We start from the raw sequence: 19,240 nt of genomic DNA on the forward strand, positions 1-19,240 counted from the left end.
GAAACAATTTGTACAATAATATGAAAACAAGAGCTGTCTCCATAGGATGACATATACCACAGATAAACGCTTTGATAGAAGTTATGAGCATTTTTCTAAACTTAAACGCAGATTTTGAAACCTAAACGCGGACCTTAAGTTCATGGTCAAGGTCAAAGGGGTCAACATTTGTGAGCATACAATACTATGAAGTTAAGTTTTTATCACCACTTAGATACTAAATTGTTTATTTCACTAAAATGATTTAGCATAATCTCTCAATATATTTTTACAGAGGGGGAAAAATTGTTGAAAACACAAGTCAATACAACTATAATAACTTTATTTCAGTACAAAACAAATCTGACAAAATAATTATTACACTGAATATAATATAAAACGCTTAACAATAGACATCAAATCATGTATGAACAAGAAAATGTTAAAAACGAAAATAGAAGACAAAACATGTTCAGGTCAAAAAATAACCCTGTAAAGTTCATTTATCCACAAAATGAACAACCTTTTTATATAAATGATAAGAATAGGAAATTTAAACACGAAAGTTAAACATTGTGTTCATGTTTGAACCTCTCTTTAAGTGTGATTTTCCAGCAATCATATTACAATATAGGAGTCTGTACAGGCTAATCAGGGACAACACTTTCCACTTTTATAGATATACTTGTTTAAAGGAAGTGTAATCTTAAAGAAAATTAAATCTAGGAAGAAAGTGTTGTCCCTGATTACAGTAGCCTGAATTTACACACATGGATAAAGCCCGTTTATTTCAGAGAACCTCTCAAATATGCATGACTACTGAAATAAAGAGTAGTGGTCCATTTTAAAGTCTTGTGCTTTGTTTTCCCACATTTTTTTATTGAAAGGCTACAGCTTTTTGTTTCACTTGTGTATGCTCAATTTGTATTATTATATTTTAAAGCTAATAAATTTTCATAGATAATATATACACATCACAAACTAGATTGGTATTTGTTTGAATTTTTTCCAAAAAACAACAACAAAACAACATCAGCTTTTATGAAAATAAAAAAAACAGCTTAATTATAGCTTAATAATTTAAAAATTTGGACAGCAATAGAACTGCTAGTTTTGGCTATCAGGGTACAAAACAAAGAAATAAAATTATGAGTGACAATATTTGGCACCAAAAGCAGTAGCTAGCACTTTTAAACCTGAATGTATTAAATATAAATAAGAATGTGTGAAATCAGACGCAAGACAAGGGCTGTTTGTAAAACATGCATGCCCCCTATATGGGCTGTCAGTGGAACCCGTTGTGTGAATATGTTTTTTGTCACTATGACCTTTGACCTAGTGATCTGAAAATCAATAGGGGTCACTGCCAGTCATGATAAATTGGTCCAATTTAGCTGGATGGGAGAGTCCACTAGGCCTAAATTGGTTAAAGTTTTAGGAAATAAAAATACAATGATCATTGACTTTGATGGATGACCTTGACCTTGACTTTTCACCACTTAAAATGTGCAGCTCAGTGAGATACACATGCCTGCCAAATATGAAGTTGCTATCTCCAATATTGCAAAAGTTATCAAACTTTAACCAAGGTTTTTGGACACACACATAAAATGAATGAACGAGTCACTGTGACCTTGACCTTTGACCTAGTGACCTGAAAATCAATAAGGGTCATCTGCCAGTCATGGTCAATGTATCTATGAAGTTTCATGATTCTAGGCCTAAGAGTTCTTGAGTTATCATCCGGAAACCATTTTACTGTTTCAAGTCACTGTGACCTTGACCTTTGACCTAGTGATCTGAAAATCAATAGGGGTCATCTGCCAGTCATGATCAATGTATTTATGAAGTTTCATGATCCTAGGCCAAAGCATTTTTAAGTTATCATCCGGAAACCATTTTACTGTTTTGAGTCACTGTGACCTTGACCTTTGACCTAGTGACATGAAAATCAATAGGGGTCATCTGCCAGTCATGATCAATGTACCTATGAAGTTTCATGATCCTAGGCCTAAGCGTTCTTGAGTTATCATCCGGAAACCATTTTAATATTTTGAATCACTGTGAACTAGACCTTTGACCTAGTGACCTGAATTGGCATAATAATTCTTAAAAATCGCCATAAATTAGATTCTCTTATTTTGTGAAGACAGCATGCAAAATAGTCTGTGTCAATGTGGCACGTGGCTCTTTTTTATGAAATAAATATATTGTTCTGAAAAAGTTTTTTTTATTTTTATGCCCCCTTCGAAGAAGAGGGGGTATATTGTTTTGCATGTCGGTCGGTCCGTCAAAAAATGGTTTCCGGATGATAACTCAAGACCTTTGAACTCTTAAATTCGTTGCACGACACGCCATCAAATGACTGTGAACAAAATTAATGTACAGAGTCATTTAAAAATCTCAAAATGAATGACATAGTTATGGCCCAGACAAGCTCATTAATAGCCATTTTTTACTTTTGAACTCCAAGTGTGACCTTGACCTTGCAGATATCAACGTATTTTTTTTGCGCTACACACCGTCCAATTATGGTGAACAAATGTGCCAAATGATTTTAAAATCTCACAATGAACAACATAGTAATGGCCCGGACAAGTTCATTTATGGCCATTTTTTACCTTTGAACTCAAAGTATGACCTTGACCTTGGAGATATTGACGTAATTCTTTCCCACGACACACCATCCAATGATGGTGAACAAATGATTTTAAAATCTCACAATGAATGACATAGTGTGACCTTGACCTTGGAGATATTGACGTAATTTTTTCGGGCGACACACAGACTGATAATTGTGAACAAATGTGCCAAAGGATTTTAAAATCTCACAATGAACGACATAGTTATGGCCCGGACAAGCTCATTTATTGCCATTTTTGACTTTTGAACTCAAAGTGTGACCTTGACCTTGGAGATATGGACATAATTCTTTCGCGCGACACACCGTCCAATGATGGTGAACAATTTGCCAAATGATTTTTAAATCTCACAATAAATGAAAAAGTTTTTGCCGGGACAAGCATTTGACCTTTGAACTCCTTTCACTTTTGAAGTGTGACCTTGACCTTGGAGATATTGACATTCTGTTTTCACACGACACACCATCCCATGATGGTGAACAAATTTGCCAAGTCATTTTAAAATCTAATGATAAATGACATAGTTATGGTGTGGACAAACTTTCGCTTCAAAACAAACTTATTGACCCCATGACCTAGTTTTTGACCCATATTTAAACATGACCTAGACATCATCTAGACACACCTTGTGACCAAGTTTGGTGAAGATCGGATGAAGTTTCGGGACAGACCGACAGACAGACCGAAAGTGACTCCTATGTAGCCCCCATTACCAATGGTAATGGAGGTATAATTAAGTGAAAATTGTTTCTAAAATATTTCTCAATGAAATAAACCTAAATTTCCTCTGATATTTCAACTGCTCAGATATGCATGGTGACCCTTTGAAGTCCACTAATAATCAAAGTATATCAAATAACTTTCTTAACCCTTTCCGTCTTAGAAGCAAAGTGAAAATGGCTATGTGCAAACAGCATAAAACCAGAACAGCCTGCGAGTGACTTGCAGTCTGTTCAGGTTTTAAGCTGTTTGCTGCTCATCTGTATCTTGGGGTTGGAAATGAAGCCTTTAAAACTTGAATCTAGTAAGAATGGTCTTAAGCTATCAATATAACTGTGAGTTATTCACATGCTGGGCTGGTTTTATACTGGTTGTATGTACCCACTTTCCATTTACTTCTGAGTGGGAGGGACTTATCTAAATAAAACATCATTTTGAACTGTTTCTTAAAATTCAATAATGCTTTGTAATTAACCCATTAATGCCTAGTGGACTCTCCCATCCTTCTAAATAGGATTAATTTATTTCCGAAATTAGGGATGTCTAGTATATTTATTTCTATATATGGAATATTTCTTAAAGAAATTCCTTTAAGCAAACAGCGCAGACCCTGATGAAAGCCTTTTTTCTAGACGATAGGCATAAATGGGTTAAATGCTTCATAAATGTGATTGCTGCAAATGCTGTTACAAATGAAGCAGACTTCTTACTTAAGTGGTCTCAACATGTCTCATTAGGGACCCATTACATGAGTTTTCCCCATCAACAAGATATTGCCAGTGAACACTTAATGGGTTAGATAAATCACGTTGAATGTGCAACTACCCTATGTGCTTGTACATCCCAGTATTTTATTTCAGCTTTAACCTCCAACATAATACCAGTAAGTGTTGATTAAAAGAAGGTATATTGTTTTAATTGAGACAGACAAAACATTTAATTAGGAAGTTTCAACCCCAGATTCAATCAGCAATATCTTTCAAAGGAGATAATGAAACGCAAAGTGTTATATAAAATAAATGGAATACAATTACATGTTAAAATACTGAAGGGTTTATCTACAATGGGACTCTTAAAACTTCAAATATAATTTTACAACAAATTTTGTCAATCATTTCTAAATTTTGAGATAAATTCAAATTTCAATTAATATTGAAAGCTCTCTTAGCATTTGTTAAACTGTAATATTCTGGTATTAAAATCTCAAGCCATTATGACCACTGTTGAATGCTGAAAAATGTAAACAGATAAAATAAGCACAGATGTAGTACTAAGAAGCTTAAATAAGATTGTGATAATTTAGCATGGCAAAATTTAGACAAAACTTGATATAATATTGAAATAAGACTTTGTTGAACTTAATATTTTGGCTGCAAGCAGATAAATAGTGATTAATTCTAGCTGTCATTCTGTGCAACTTTATCAATAAATAAAATGCAATCAAGAAAAGGATTTTTAAGATATACATGTAAGACAAAATTATGTTAAGGGTTTAAAATTTTGTTAATAAAAATTAAGTAGATATAGATACATTTTCTTCTTTCTTCAGAAAGTAGCAATCTAAGAGGCTGTCATAGCCCAGACAATACTGCTGACAAAGACCTCAATATCAATAGGACTATACACAAACATGTGTTTTTGTATTCCATGATAACAAGATCCATGTAAAATAATACCATTAACAAAACACTAGAAAGACATGCATTGAACATAACAAAGTACCCTTTAATGCAAGACAAGTAGAACAAAATTTGATAATAATGCTTGGAACTCATGTTCATAACACACAATAGTTCCATTCTTGACCCCCTCCATATGAGTGATTTCATGAACAAATACTTCTACACGCAGTATCAGCAATTTTTTTCCTTCTTAAAAAGTACAGGAAATCGGCACTTTCCCAATATGCAAAAAAGCTACATATTTCCAAATTGTTGTCGATTTTTTTCCACATAATGGTTGGTAAAAATAGTGTTTTTTTTTAATTAAATGCAACATTTAGTTAGTTTCCCTATGCTGCTCTTTGACTTAAACCTATGTTCATATAGTATTTTCAATTTCACAACATTTAGCTATCAACTTTAAAGTTTTTGGGAGCAAAATATCAAATAAACTAATATCCCAATATGAAGACTTCATGACGCAAATTTTCCGAATTTCATTTTTTTTTTGCGCACAATTTTCCCTATTAGACTAGTACCCGTACTTTTCCAAATGGGGCAAAAAAAATCACTGAGTATCCACAGTTTTTCGGCGTAAGCTGCATAAGCCAGCTTTTCACCTTAGCCTGACCTTTGTAAGTGTCCAATAAAATTCCAATAAAATTTCCCGCGGCTAGGTACGAATGAATACACTTCATTTATTCCATTGGCTGATTTGAGTATACCACCAGAACATTGGAAACATATCCGCGTCTTTGTAACACTGTTTTACTGTATGAAACAATTTTATCTCGAATGAAAATGCTTAATAGATAGAACAGTTTTACACTCAATTCTCGACATCAATACAGTTTGTGCGTACACCTTTTATTTTCAGAGTATTACCAGCGCAAGAGCGCTTATACTTAAAAGGCTATGTTCTCATATTTAGTACTTACTTCCTTATTCCTGTCAACATGTTAACATGTAAAAGTATAAAGAGCAATGGAAGCGAGGCCTCACTTTAAAGCATTGCATTTCAACCCGCGAGGTATATCGGGTCAATTCGCGGACATTCAGAGTTTATATACAGGTCATCACCGGAGTTGGCGGCCAGTAAAATAATCGTTATATAATAAAGACGCTATCCGTGAACTAGGTGACCTGGAATTTTCTTTAGACCAGAAATATGTTAAATGAAGATATTCAGCAATATAATTATGGTATGTAAATAATAGATTCTTAATGTGTTTTCAACAATACAATGATAAATATTATTGTTGATAAATTTAACAATAAGTATTCGTCCATATTGCCTAATGTACTAAAGTGATATTATGAGCATGTAACAGTTTATAGGTGTCTATTGCAACCGTTGATTATTTTTGATGTTTCTACTTCATATACACTTATATTAATTAATGCAGCATCATCATACTAAAACAATATACCAGAAAGAGAAAAATAATGCATTTGAATATCAACCGTACTTTCGTTTGACAACTGATCATGCGTTTACGAGTTGAACCTAAATTAAGTTTTAGTGCAGATTTGTTCATACGGCACAAAGACACGAAATTGTTTTACGGATCATTTCAGCTTACAGGACTGGGTGGGTCACGTAAGAATATCGAATATAAAATATATTTTTATAAACAACTGGTAGCAAGGTGAGTTGCAGATAATTAATCAGTAACCACATTTTAACTAACTATTTTGACCTGTTAATTCTTTTCAGCTCAATTCAACAGTGCAAAATGCCCATAATATCACTTTAAGCATTAGCACGATGATAATTGATACTGTTAATAATCGAATCAAATAGCAATGCCAGACAAACCACTAAAACAGGTTTGTTCAAAGAACGCGCCTATAAATACGGATACTTCTCGTGTGGCCGGTTGACTCATATGTTTAAATTTCACTTCCATTCTTCTTTTGGTTTTCTGTTTTGTACCTATAGGTTTATGACCAGCAATATGTTATAATGTAAAATAAGCCGCGAAAACTCCCCGTAACATCCCGTACTGCGTGTGATGCAGCTAAGAACTGCACAGAAAAAGACATTCGCTATACTTGATCTCATTCATTAAACTATTTACGCCGTATATCTTTTTTAAAGATATTTCTTGTTTCCACTGAAATTCATAAATAAATAAGAGCTTTGTCACAGACTAAACAACTGACTATGCAGCAGTCCCCAACCAGTTTAATGTTGCTTGAGTAAGAACTGGATCTTAATATATGAACCTAGCTAAGGTGCTTTTTAGCTATAAATGGACGCTGGATTTTGAACTAATTCTGTATCAATAGATGCCACAATTTTTGTCTGGCTGAAACAAAAGAAGAAATTACATGCATATTTACCATTATGGCCCTCTGTTCCAAATAAGGAGTTAAGTTATGAGATTGAATTAAGATGGGATTAGGAACTGGAGTTACATATTAAATTTAGATGAGAGCCTGAAGGAAAGACAAAAGATTATATATAGATCAGAGCATTAATTTAAAAACACTATAATTACCTTAGATGTGAGGGGAAATGCAAGATTAACATGAAGACAAAGGTGGAAGTTTGATGCAAACTGGAAGAAAAGACAAATTAAGATTGTTTGAGATACATGATTGAGTGTAGATTAGAGCTTGAAGTTAAGACAGCTGATTCAATATACATGTAAGCTTGAAGTGGAGACAAAAAATTGAATTTAAATGGGGGCTGAAATTTAAGACAGATGGTTTAATTTCAATGTTTACTTGAAGTCCAGACACATGATTTAATTTCAATGTGTGCAGACAAATTGAAAACTGATTGAAGTTTGATGCGAGCTTGAAGACACAAGATTGAATTTAGACCAGAGCTTCAAGTTAAGACGTAAGATTGAATTTAGACCAGAGCTTGAAGTTAAGACACAAGATTGAATTTAGACCAGATTATCAAGTTAAGACACAAGATTGAATTTAGACCAGAGCTTCAAGTTAAGACACAAGATTGACTTTAGACCAGAACTTCAGGTTAAGACACAGGATTGAATTCAGACAAGAACATGTAGTTAAGACACAAGATTGAAATTAGACCAGAGCTTGAAGTTAAGACACAATATTAAATTTAGACAAGAGCTTGAAGTTAAGACATAAGATTGAATTTAGACCAGAGCTTGAAGTTGAGACACACTATTGAATTTAGACCAGTGCTTGAAGTTAAGACATAAGATTGAATTTAGACCAGTGCTTGAAGTTGAGACACAAGATTGAATTTAGACCAGAGCTTGAAGTTGAAACACATGATTGAATTTAGACCAGAGCTTGAAGTTGAGACACAATATTGAATTTAGATGTGAGCTTGAAGTTAAGACATAAGATTGAATTTAGACCAGAGCTTGAAGTTGAGACACAATATTGAATTTAGACCAGTGCTTGAAGTTAAGACATAAGATTGAATTTAGACCAGTGCTTGAAGTTGAGACACAAGATTGAATTTAGACCAGAGCTTGAAGTTGAGACACAAGATTGAATTTAGATGTGAGCTTGAAGTTACACAAGCAAGCTTGAAAATTGATTTAGAAAAGTGAAGTTACCAATAAATTATTCAATAAATGAACTTTACAAAATTTAATATCTTTGAAAATCTAATTTAACTGAACATTATAAGCTTCCCTAATTTTAACATTAACATTTAATTCAACAAATCAAAACACTGCATTCTTTGGTTAAAATCTTTGGGAATACAATTTTTTAAAGTGAACTGATTGAATTTACTTAAAATTATCCTATATCATGATTATAAAAGGATCTAAACATAATTCCAAACAACACTAATTGACTGAACAAATAGATTGTGAAATAAACCTACAACCTTTTTCATACACTTGCACTGAATTATACAACCCTTGAAAAAGAAATTTTAACAATTGTTATTTGATGGTCTATACCCAAATAACCCAAATCATACAAACATATTTTCCCAGTCGTATTTAAATATCTCATATTTGATCCTAGAATGGAAAAAAATGATAAATATAACACATATGTGTCTTGTTCTGAGAAAACTGGTCATAATGCATGTGCATAAAGTGTCGTCCCAGATTAGCCTGTGCAGTCCGCACAGGCTAATCAGGGAAAACACTTTCCGCTTAAACTAGATTTTCGGTAGGGACTTTCTTTAAACGGAAAATACCATTTAAGCGGAAAGTGTCGCCCCTGTTTAGCCTGTGCGGACTGCGCAGGCTAATCTGGGACGTCACATTACGCACATGAATTATGACCAGCTTTTACAGAACAAGACACATATAACATACATCTTGTTCATATCTTCATAACAGCAATTGGTCAAATATTTCCAAAATAATCCGCAAAATCAACAAATATGAAAGGATAAACATTTCACAGACATAAAATAATTCTACAAATTTAGCCCTTTAGTTAAAAAAAATGCCATCAAAATGCCTTTATTCAATAAACTCAATTGTCACATCAATGGTTCTTAGTGACACCAAGCAATACCAAAACCTGGCAGTACAAAAACATGAGACTTACGCTGGTAAAAAAAGGGGTCTAATGCGTGTGCATGAAGTTTCATGCCGATAAGACTGTGAAGTCGTCACAGGCTTATAAGGGTTGACACTTTCACAGGCTTATAAGGGTTGACGCTTTCACAGGCTTATAAGGGTTGACACTTTTACAGGCTTATAAGGGTTGACACTTTCACAGGCTTATACGGGTTGACACTTTCACAGGCTTATAAGGGTTGACATTTTCACAGGCTTATAAGGGTTGACACTTTCACAGGCTTATAAGGGTTTACACTTTCACAGGCTTATAAGGGTTGACACTTTCACAGACTTATAAAGGTTGACACTTTTACAGGCTTATAAGGGTTGACACTTTCACAGGCTTATAAGGGTTGACACTTTCACAGGCTTATAAGGGTTTACACTTTCACAGGCTTATAAGGGTTGACACTTTCACAGGCTTATAAGGGTTGACACTTTCACAGGCTTATAAGGGTTGACACTTTCACAGGCTTATAAGGGTTGACACTTTCACAGGCTTATAAGGGTTGACACTTTCACAGGCTTATAAGGGTTGACACTTTCACAGGCTTATAAGGGTTGACACTTTCACAGGCTTATAAGGGTTGACACTTTCACAGGCTTATAAGGGTTGACACTTTCCGCCTTAATTGCATTTTTTCTAAGAAAAGGCTTCATTTAAAAGAAAAATTCCATTAAAAATGAAAGTGTTGTCTCTTATAAGCCTATGCAGACTGCACAGGCTAATCAAGAACACAACTAGGCACATGAATTAAACCCCATCTTCCCAGAGTAAGCTGAAGTATATCTTACATTAAATTAACAGGGACTTTAAGCTATTTACAAACACATATATAGTTATATATTTATAAAAAATACAAAATAATTATTTGCCTTGAACAAAAATAATTTAAATATTGCAGATATTTGAAATTGCCTAATCCATATGTGAGTCTTGATGGAAAAAAGTTCCATTGAGACACATGCAACTAACTTTAACTAATGCAATAATTATAGAATATTGATCATTAGTGTTCTAAAACACATATACATCAGAAATATCACATATAGTGTGTATGCTGCTTATTAACACTATTTTAGAATACACACAAATTCTAAACAAATTATAAAAAACACTAATAAGCTAATTTAACCCTTTCCCACTCAGAAGCAAAGTGAAAATGGCTATGTGCAAACAGCATAAAACCAGAACAGCCTGTGCGTAACTCACAGTCTGTTCAGGTTTTAATGCTGTTTGCTGCTCATCAGTATCTAAGGGTTGGAAATGAAGCCTTTAAAACTTGAATTTGTAAGAAAGGTCTTGAATTAAATTTAACTCTCTTAGGGACTTAAATGCATTAAAATACGTATCTAAGTGATAAAGGGTTAAATACATTTCTAAGTGGTAAAGGGTTAAATACGTATCTAAGTGGTAAAGGGTTAAATACGCATCTAAGTGGTAAAGGGTTTTACATCAGTCCATATTTCAGATCATTTGTTCAATGTCATTCAAAGGTAAACACATAGACATCTTATCCATTTTTTAACATAATACTCTTCAAAATCAAACAATTAACATAAGATGCAAAAGGGTTAAATATGTATCTAAGTGGTAAAGGGTTAAATACGTATCTAAGTGGTAAAGGGTTAAATACGTATCTAAGTTGTAAAAGGTTAACCTTCAGTCCATCTTTCAGATCTTTTGTTAAATGCCATTCAAAAGTATACACATAGACATCTTATCCATTTTTTTTTAACATAAGATGCAAAAGAAAATACTCTTCAAAATCAAACAAATAACATATTACATTTAGATGCAAAAGAAAATACTCTTCAAAATCAACCAATTAATTGAACAACAGATGTAAAGTTAGAGTTATTTATCTCTCTATCAAAACCATTGCAATATTTAAAATATATAAATTACAATAATGCATATGCAAAATTAAACAAGGCAAAATTGAACAGACATTATATTGATAAGCAAAATAATATTTTAACTAAAAACAAAACCAAACATTATTTGTAATCATATTATTCAAAAAGTGAACATATTATAAAAACAAAAGTCGATTAAAATATCTCTTGAATACATAATAATCCCTGATATGAAGTATAACAGCGTGAATGAAATTTTACAAGAATGAAAACAATATAAACAAATAACAATTTGATGGAAACAAAAAGACGAGACTTTTTCACTTTATCATAGTACTTTTTAAAGGACATTGTCAGCTATAACATAAATAACTCGAGTAAACATTAAGAAAATACCCACAAATTTTAAAAGTTTAAAGTAATGCAAACAACTAACTGTCAGTTAAGAGAGACAATTTAAATTAACTAAATATCATATCATGATGTTATCAAACCCATTTTATACAAAACAAAAATTCCATATGTTTTTTGCATGTTCCACTTCCAAAATTGCACATGCATAATACACAAGTAAACATAAAGCAATTAAAATATTATCAGAACACAGATTCCGCTGTAAATCTCATCCTGATTGCACTATCACAAGTGTTAAAATGATAATGATTGGATGGCACATGGTACAACCCTTATGATTGGTTGACTGGCTGTCAGAATAAAAAGCAACATTAACAATGGTTTCTATTGGTCAACCTGTTTTGTCTGTCTCTGTGACTGGTTGAAAAGCTACTGGTCATACTTTGATGTCTCCTTTCACCTTATTGGTCAATCCATTCTGTTTGGACTTTTCATTAGATGCATTCCTCTCCTTTTCTTCTTCCATTGCCTTCTGCATTTGAGTATAGTAGTCTAGGGCATTCCTTACTGGCCCAATAATGTCTTTCTGCAATTAACAAGATTAATAAATGAGCCTCACTCTGAGAAACCGGCTTTAATGCATGTGACTTAAATATGTGTCTTGTTCTGAGAAAACTGGGCATAATGCACATGCGTAAAGTGCCGTCCCAGATTAGCCTTTGCAGTTTGGATGTAAGTAAAGGTAGGAGTATTTTCTTTGATGAATAAACTTTGTCTTTGTTATTTTATCAAAGAAAGTCTATTCTGTAAGAACAACCCGTTTGCAACAAGTGTTTCAAACGCAAAAGCTTAATATAATTATTACGGATTATCTTGTGTTTGGGTCACAAACTACAGGATGTGAAGGCTAGATCTAGACACCATCAAAATCTGCAGCGTCCATGAACAAATTAGGCGAGTATATTTTGTTGTTGATAATTTATGTTTAGAACGACTCTGTGTGTAAATCTACATGTACATGTATGTTGACATCATCATCATTTTGTCAGGAGTAATCGCTGCACATTGGATTTTGATCATTTTCTTTCGAAAAAAAAAAAATTATATTAGTGTAAAATCTTCTTTTCGCAATCGTAATGTGTTACAACTTGCATGCTGCGTAAAATCGAATGAGGCATATGGTGATATTTTTTATCATTTTTTGTGTGAATTTTTTAAAGACTATTTTGCGTACCAGAACAAATAGTAATTCTATATCACAACGCATGGTTACATTCGTTTGATATAGATTTTAAGCGCTTTTAAGAATGAATTAAAATTAATGTTAAGGTTATTAGATCTATTTATGTTAAATGTCACGTTGAAAAAAAAATCAATGGGATAAATAGAATACTAGGATTAGCATTGAATAGAGAGAAGTTTATGTTGCTCGGCTCAAACACTGAAAGCGCTCGTCAAGGCTGGCGCTCCCGGTGTTTTAAGCCTCGCAAAATGAACTTCTCTCTATTAAACGCTAACCTAGTATTCTCCATTTCTAAGCATGAGGCTCTTACATCAAAGAAAAATGTTTTATTACCTTGACAGCGCACATGTAACACAGCAAATTGAGAAAGCACGATACCATAAAACAATTTTTTTAAGCATCTCATTAGTTTCAAAACTGGAGAAAACTTGGTTTTGATCTCATTCTTCATTTTGTTCATTCTTAATGCATCTGACCTATAAAGCTCTTATGGAAAACAGTTTTTTATTACATTAACAACAAGAGATGTGTTTGTCAGAAACACAGAGATGTGTTTGTCAGAAATGCAGAGATGTGTTTGTCAGAAACACAGAGATGTATTTGTCAGAAAAGCAGAGATGTGTTTGTCAGAAACGCAGAGATGTGTTTGTCAGAAATGCAGAGATGTGTTTGTCAGAAATGCAGAGATGTGTTTGTCAGAAACACAGAGATGTGTTTGTCAGAAACACAGAGATGTGTTTGTCAGAAACACAGAGGTGTGTTTGTCAGAAACACAGAGATGTGTTTGTCAGGAACACAATGCCCCCTATTGCGCCACTTTAAAATAAAATTTCAATATATCATTTGGCAGGTTTAGAAATTATCTCCCTTTTAAAGCTTATTTCTTCCCTTGGATTGTATTTTTTTACTTTTGACCTTGAAGGATGACCTTGACCTTTCACCACTCAAAATGTGCAGCTTAATGAGATACACATGCATGCCAAATATCAAGTTGCTATCTTCAATATTGCAAAAGTTATGGCCAGTGTTAAAGTTTTCGGACGGACGCACAGACTGACAGACAGACTGACGGACAGTTCTACTGCTATATGCCACCCTACCGGTGGCATAAAAAGACAAAGCATGCAGATTTTTCCAGCAACCCTCAATTATAAACCTGAAGCTGACAAAAAGGCAAAAATTATATCAATAACTACATAGGGTTATTATCCCAATATAAAGCATGTCATATATATGATTGGCATGATCGGGACCCCAGGACACTGGCAACAAAAACATGTTTGATTTAAATTCCTTAATCAATTAAAGTTATAGACCACTCAAGATCATTATATAAAGGTCAAATTGTTGCAATTGATATGATCTGAGCTTTGCCACCAGGTGGTAACCTGTTTGATACCTACTTCGGAGATTGTTTACTAGAACTTATCAGAGACACCAAGTATTAGTTTTTCCCAGGAAACTGACTCGAGTACCTATATGATCTCAAGGCTTTTGATGTAAATTTGCTAAAACTTATAGGTTTTATAACTCCATTAAAACTGACAAATGAACCACGTTCTTGAAAAACTGGCCCTAATGCATATGAGTTAAGTGTCATTGACCTCTGCAGCTGGCCCTAATGCATATGAGTTAAGTGTCATTGACCTCTGCAGCTGGCCCTAATGCATATGAGTTAAGTGTCATTGACCTCTGCAGCTGGCCCTAATGCATATGAGTTAAGTGTCATTGACCTCTGCAGCTGGCCCTAATGCATATGAGTTAAGTGTCATTGACCTCTGCAGCTGGCCCTTATGCATATGAGTTAAGTGTCATTGACCTCTGCAGCTGGCCCTAATGCATATGAGTTAAGTGTCATTGACCTCTGCAGCTGGCCCTAATGCATATGAGTTAAGTGTCATTGACCTCTGCAGCTGGCCCTAATGCATATGAGTTAAGTGTCATTGACCTCTGCAGCTGGCCCTAATGCATATGAGTTAAGTGTCATTGACCTCTGCAGCTGGCCCTAATGCATATGAGTTAAGTGTCATTGGCCTCTGCAGCTGGCCCTAATGCATATGAGTTAAGTGTCATTGACCTCTGCAGCTGGCCCTAATGCATATGAGTTAAGTGTCATTGACCTCTGCAGCTGGCCCTAATGCATATGAGTTAAGTGTCATTGACCTCTGCAGCTGGCCCTAATGCATATGAGTTAAGTGTCATTGGCCTCTGCAGCTGGCCCTAATGCATATGAGTTAAGTGTCATTGACCTCTGCAGTTTGCGTACTGCACAGGCTAATATGGTACGTCAACTTTTGACTACACTATTCACTAAGAAGAGTCTTCCTTCAAACCAAAATACTATAAAAGCAGACAAGTCTTGGCCTTGATAAGCCTGTGAAAACTGCACTGGCTAATATGAGATGACACTTAAAGCACATGCATTAAGCTCCATTTTCCCAGAATGAGGCTTAATTTACCTCTATGACTGGCAGAAGTTGCCCCAGGGCTTCAAACAGAGGCAGCAGTACATATTTGATGAAGCCTATCTGGGATGAGGACTTGGTCACTTTCTCACGATCCATGAACGGGGCAACAGGCAATCCTTCCAGCTTCTCTATGTCACTCTTAAAGGGGTGCATACAAATTCCTTTGCAATTACTGGTAAACAATTATTATTTTTATTTTAAATTTTTAATGAAATTCATTGACAAAATATTATTGTTTGCTTTTGGTTTCTGTTTTGCTCTTTTGCTAATATTTTTACTTTTCATGGTATTACTTATTCCATAAAATATGTTTTGCTTTATTATTTTTTTTACATCAAATTCAAAATACTTTATAGAACATAAATGAATTAACTTGCATGCGCTATAATTAATGGCAAAAGACACTCAACACTTAGCATGCCAAAATTTAATTTGTAGTTATAATAACCCACAAATAGATGCACATTCTTTAACCATTATCTAATGATGTAGACAAACTAATATGCCAAAACTCCACCATTTGTTATTCAAGAAACATTAACATGGCGTAGCAAGAGCTATTTGTTGAAAGAAAGTGTAGTTCTTTTTTTAGACGAACAAGTAGTCAAATACATTAAGAAATATTATTATTTTGAATCTAATTTTGAAAACTTTACTAATGATCCTAAAGTTAATAAAGTTTATAATCAAGATTGTTCATGTTTTATATATTAAATGATATTTTTTGTACCATTGTGATCTAAAATTAATATAAAATAATTGCCTAGAACAATTTCCACATAAAAATTAATTCTTTGGGCAGAAACAGTTTCAGCAACCTTGACCTTAACCCAACTCTCCCCAAAGGATTTCCTGTGTAAGGCTTGCACATCAGAAATTCCTCAGTGCAATGTCTCCATCTGAAGTTATTACTCCTTAACCCTTTCCCACTCAGAAGCATAGTGAAAATGGCTATGTGCAAACAGCATAAAACCAAAACAGCCTGCGAGTCAGGTTTATGCCATTTGCTGCTAATCAGTATCAAAGGTATCTAAGGTTTGGGGATTAAGCATTAAAAACTTGAATGCAGTAAGAAAGGTCTTGAATTAAATTTAACTTTCTAAGGGACTTCAAATAAGTGAAAATACGTTTCTAATTGGTATAGGATTAATTAAGAAGCAGCCATCTTGATCTTTACAAGACTGGCCCCAAAAGCTAGATCTTCAATCATGTAATTTACCTACATAAAAAGCGTCAGTGCAAAATCTCCATTAGAATTTGAGTATGAAGCTAAACATATTTAATCTATTTCTTGTAACAATAACCTTGCAATTAATCCACAAGCCGCAAATACGATCCAAAGCTAGGTCATCTGTCGCCCCAGCCAAATGCAATTAACAGTCTTTTGTTCAAACATGGTAAATAATTGCTAAATGTCATTTATGGTGCACAGAAAAATAAGTCTTATATGACACTGCATTCTTTCTGCTTTATTTATGGACAAAATGCACATTCCTAGTATATGTCACACATATGCATACAAAAGAAAATATGCATAGCTCTACTTAAGTGAAGCCTACTGTCACTACATTGTACATTAACTTAATTCATGAACCGAAACAAAATTGCACAATTTGTTAGCAAGTAGTTCAATATTTCACCTCTTTACTTTAATCTATTAATAAGGCATTCATAAAGAACGGCTTTATTTTCATTTGTTGAAAATGTTTACAATTTTCAAGTTATTCATTTTAAAGCATTTCAGTTTGAAATGGCAGTGTTTTATCACAATAAATCCATTTACATAATTTGCTAACATTTTTCCCTCCAATGTAAAATGGTAAAACAAAATATTGATTTGTCATATTAAAACAAAGAGTAGCTTCGATTTACATAAAATTGTTTAAATAATACATCAACTGCATAAACAAATAATTGTATTTGATGTGATTTAGCACAGCTTTTTTATTGCTGAGCAATGTATTCCTATTTGTAATGTAACCAAAATGCAATCAAGCATTCAGTGTAACGAGGTGAAAGAGTAAACATGTAAAACAAGATTGCAACAATGAATCATGTCTCTTTGAACTCAAACACATGCTATAATTATATGCTCACAAGCAAAGCCAGTACATTTAAAGCAAGTAAAATAATTAAGGATGGCACAACTAATAGGATAAAAATAAGCAAATAGTATAATATTGCACTAAAACGGCTTCATGCAACATGTTTAAGTCAACTTACATTATTTCTTGTAACAATAGTGCCTACTTGTAAAAAAAATGCTTTTTAAAGGTCAGAGTAGATTGATATGTGAAGGGTGTATTACTTTGTTGTAGAAATAATGGAACAAGAAATAATAGAGACAACAAAAAAGATGTGTAGGACCATGCACCATGGTCCTACACTTGTAGCAATCCTAGGAATATTCATATATACCATAGATATATAGATGTAGCAATGCCAGTCAATTTTCACCTATACCATAGCTCTGTTTACTGTATAGCAATACCAGGCAGTATTCATTTAAGCCCACTTTCCCAGACCGGGGCTCACCGTGTTGCAATAACGGGGCTCACCGTGTTGCAATACCTGAATGAAAAACTCTTCAAGGAGGCACTCAATCCAGGGTTCCGCCACTTCGAGGGGCCGCACTTCATTTGAAATGTCCGCAGTTTTTAACAGAATCATCAGCAACTGCACAGGTGTGGGGAAAACAAGGACAACAATCACAATAGGTTTATTTACACTATTACAGCTATGTATGTGTCAGAAACTCTTTGTATGCCACCTACAATGAACGACCAGCATTAAGTGTTAAACTGTTGTATCTAGAGAATGGTTTTATATCAGATACAACTGTAACATGCTCAATGCTGACATGTTACAGCCACTAACAGACCATCATAGACATAGCATGTGTCATGTATTTCTCTAGAGTCACATAAATAACATGTTTCATAATAATTCCCCCTATTGGTGCAAAAAGGTACCAAGATACATTGAAATTAGAAGGCATATGGTACCTTTTTGCACCAATGGGGCATAATGTTACTTTCGTTGCATATATTTCACCAATCAAAGAAAAAAGACGTGTCACAAACAGCGCACTTATCGCTTACTTCAAATGTTTAACATACACAGCATGTGTAATATAAATTATGTATCTCCTAATGGTGCAAAAAGGTATCATGTGCAGCGATGTACCTTCTAATTTCAATGGCACATGCATTATGGTACCTTTTTGCACCAAGGCGACGACATGTGACATACACTTCACATGACACTTGGCAAATGTCACACAGAAGTCAAGCCTTTCAAAGACTGTGCATCATATGTGGCAATCAAAATTGAGTTAGTAAGAATCTGTTCATCTACAAGCATAATTACAAGAAGTAGCTATGACCTATGAAGCACAACAATTATTTTAAAAAATTGATCAGATTTGCCAGGAACACATTCAATTCTTTAGTCAAATAAGCTTGTTTCTGAGAAAACTGGGCATAATGCATTTGCGTCAATGTTATCCCTGATTAGCCTGTGAAGTCCACACTGGCTCATCTGAGAAGACATTTTCTGTCTCAATTGGATTTTTGCTGAGAAAAATATTTTTCTATAAACAAAATCTACCATAAAAGCAGAGTATTTTCCCTGATTAGTATGTGCGGACTTCAATGGCGTATCTGAGAGGACTCTTTAGGCATGTGCATTAAGCCCCATTTTCCCACAATGCAGCACTTATAATTTCCGCACAATGTTATTGGCATAAACAACTGATCCATCTCATACAATGTGTCATCACTGCTTA

At 34.0% G+C, this 19,240-nt stretch overlaps 1 protein-coding gene across 3 annotated transcripts in view; it reads right to left on the minus strand.

Annotated features, from left to right (window-relative positions):
• Positions 1 to 307: 307 nt before the first annotated feature.
• LOC127831836 (high affinity cGMP-specific 3',5'-cyclic phosphodiesterase 9A-like) overlaps positions 308 to 19,240 on the minus strand; it is a 115,426-nt gene continuing 96,493 nt past the window's right edge. For all 3 annotated transcript variants that reach the window (XM_052356909.1, XM_052356910.1, XM_052356908.1), the window contains 3 exons: positions 18,025 to 18,129; positions 15,445 to 15,591; positions 308 to 12,328 (listed from right to left, as the gene is read on the minus strand). In XM_052356909.1, coding sequence (XP_052212869.1) covers positions 12,179 to 12,328; positions 15,445 to 15,591; positions 18,025 to 18,129 — 402 coding nt within the window. In that variant the 3' untranslated portion in view covers positions 308 to 12,178. The remainder of the gene's footprint in view (positions 12,329 to 15,444; positions 15,592 to 18,024; positions 18,130 to 19,240) is intronic.

Source organism: Dreissena polymorpha, chromosome 5 (genome assembly GCF_020536995.1).
Source record: "Dreissena polymorpha isolate Duluth1 chromosome 5, UMN_Dpol_1.0, whole genome shotgun sequence".
Taxonomy (NCBI): domain Eukaryota; kingdom Metazoa; phylum Mollusca; class Bivalvia; order Myida; family Dreissenidae; genus Dreissena; species Dreissena polymorpha.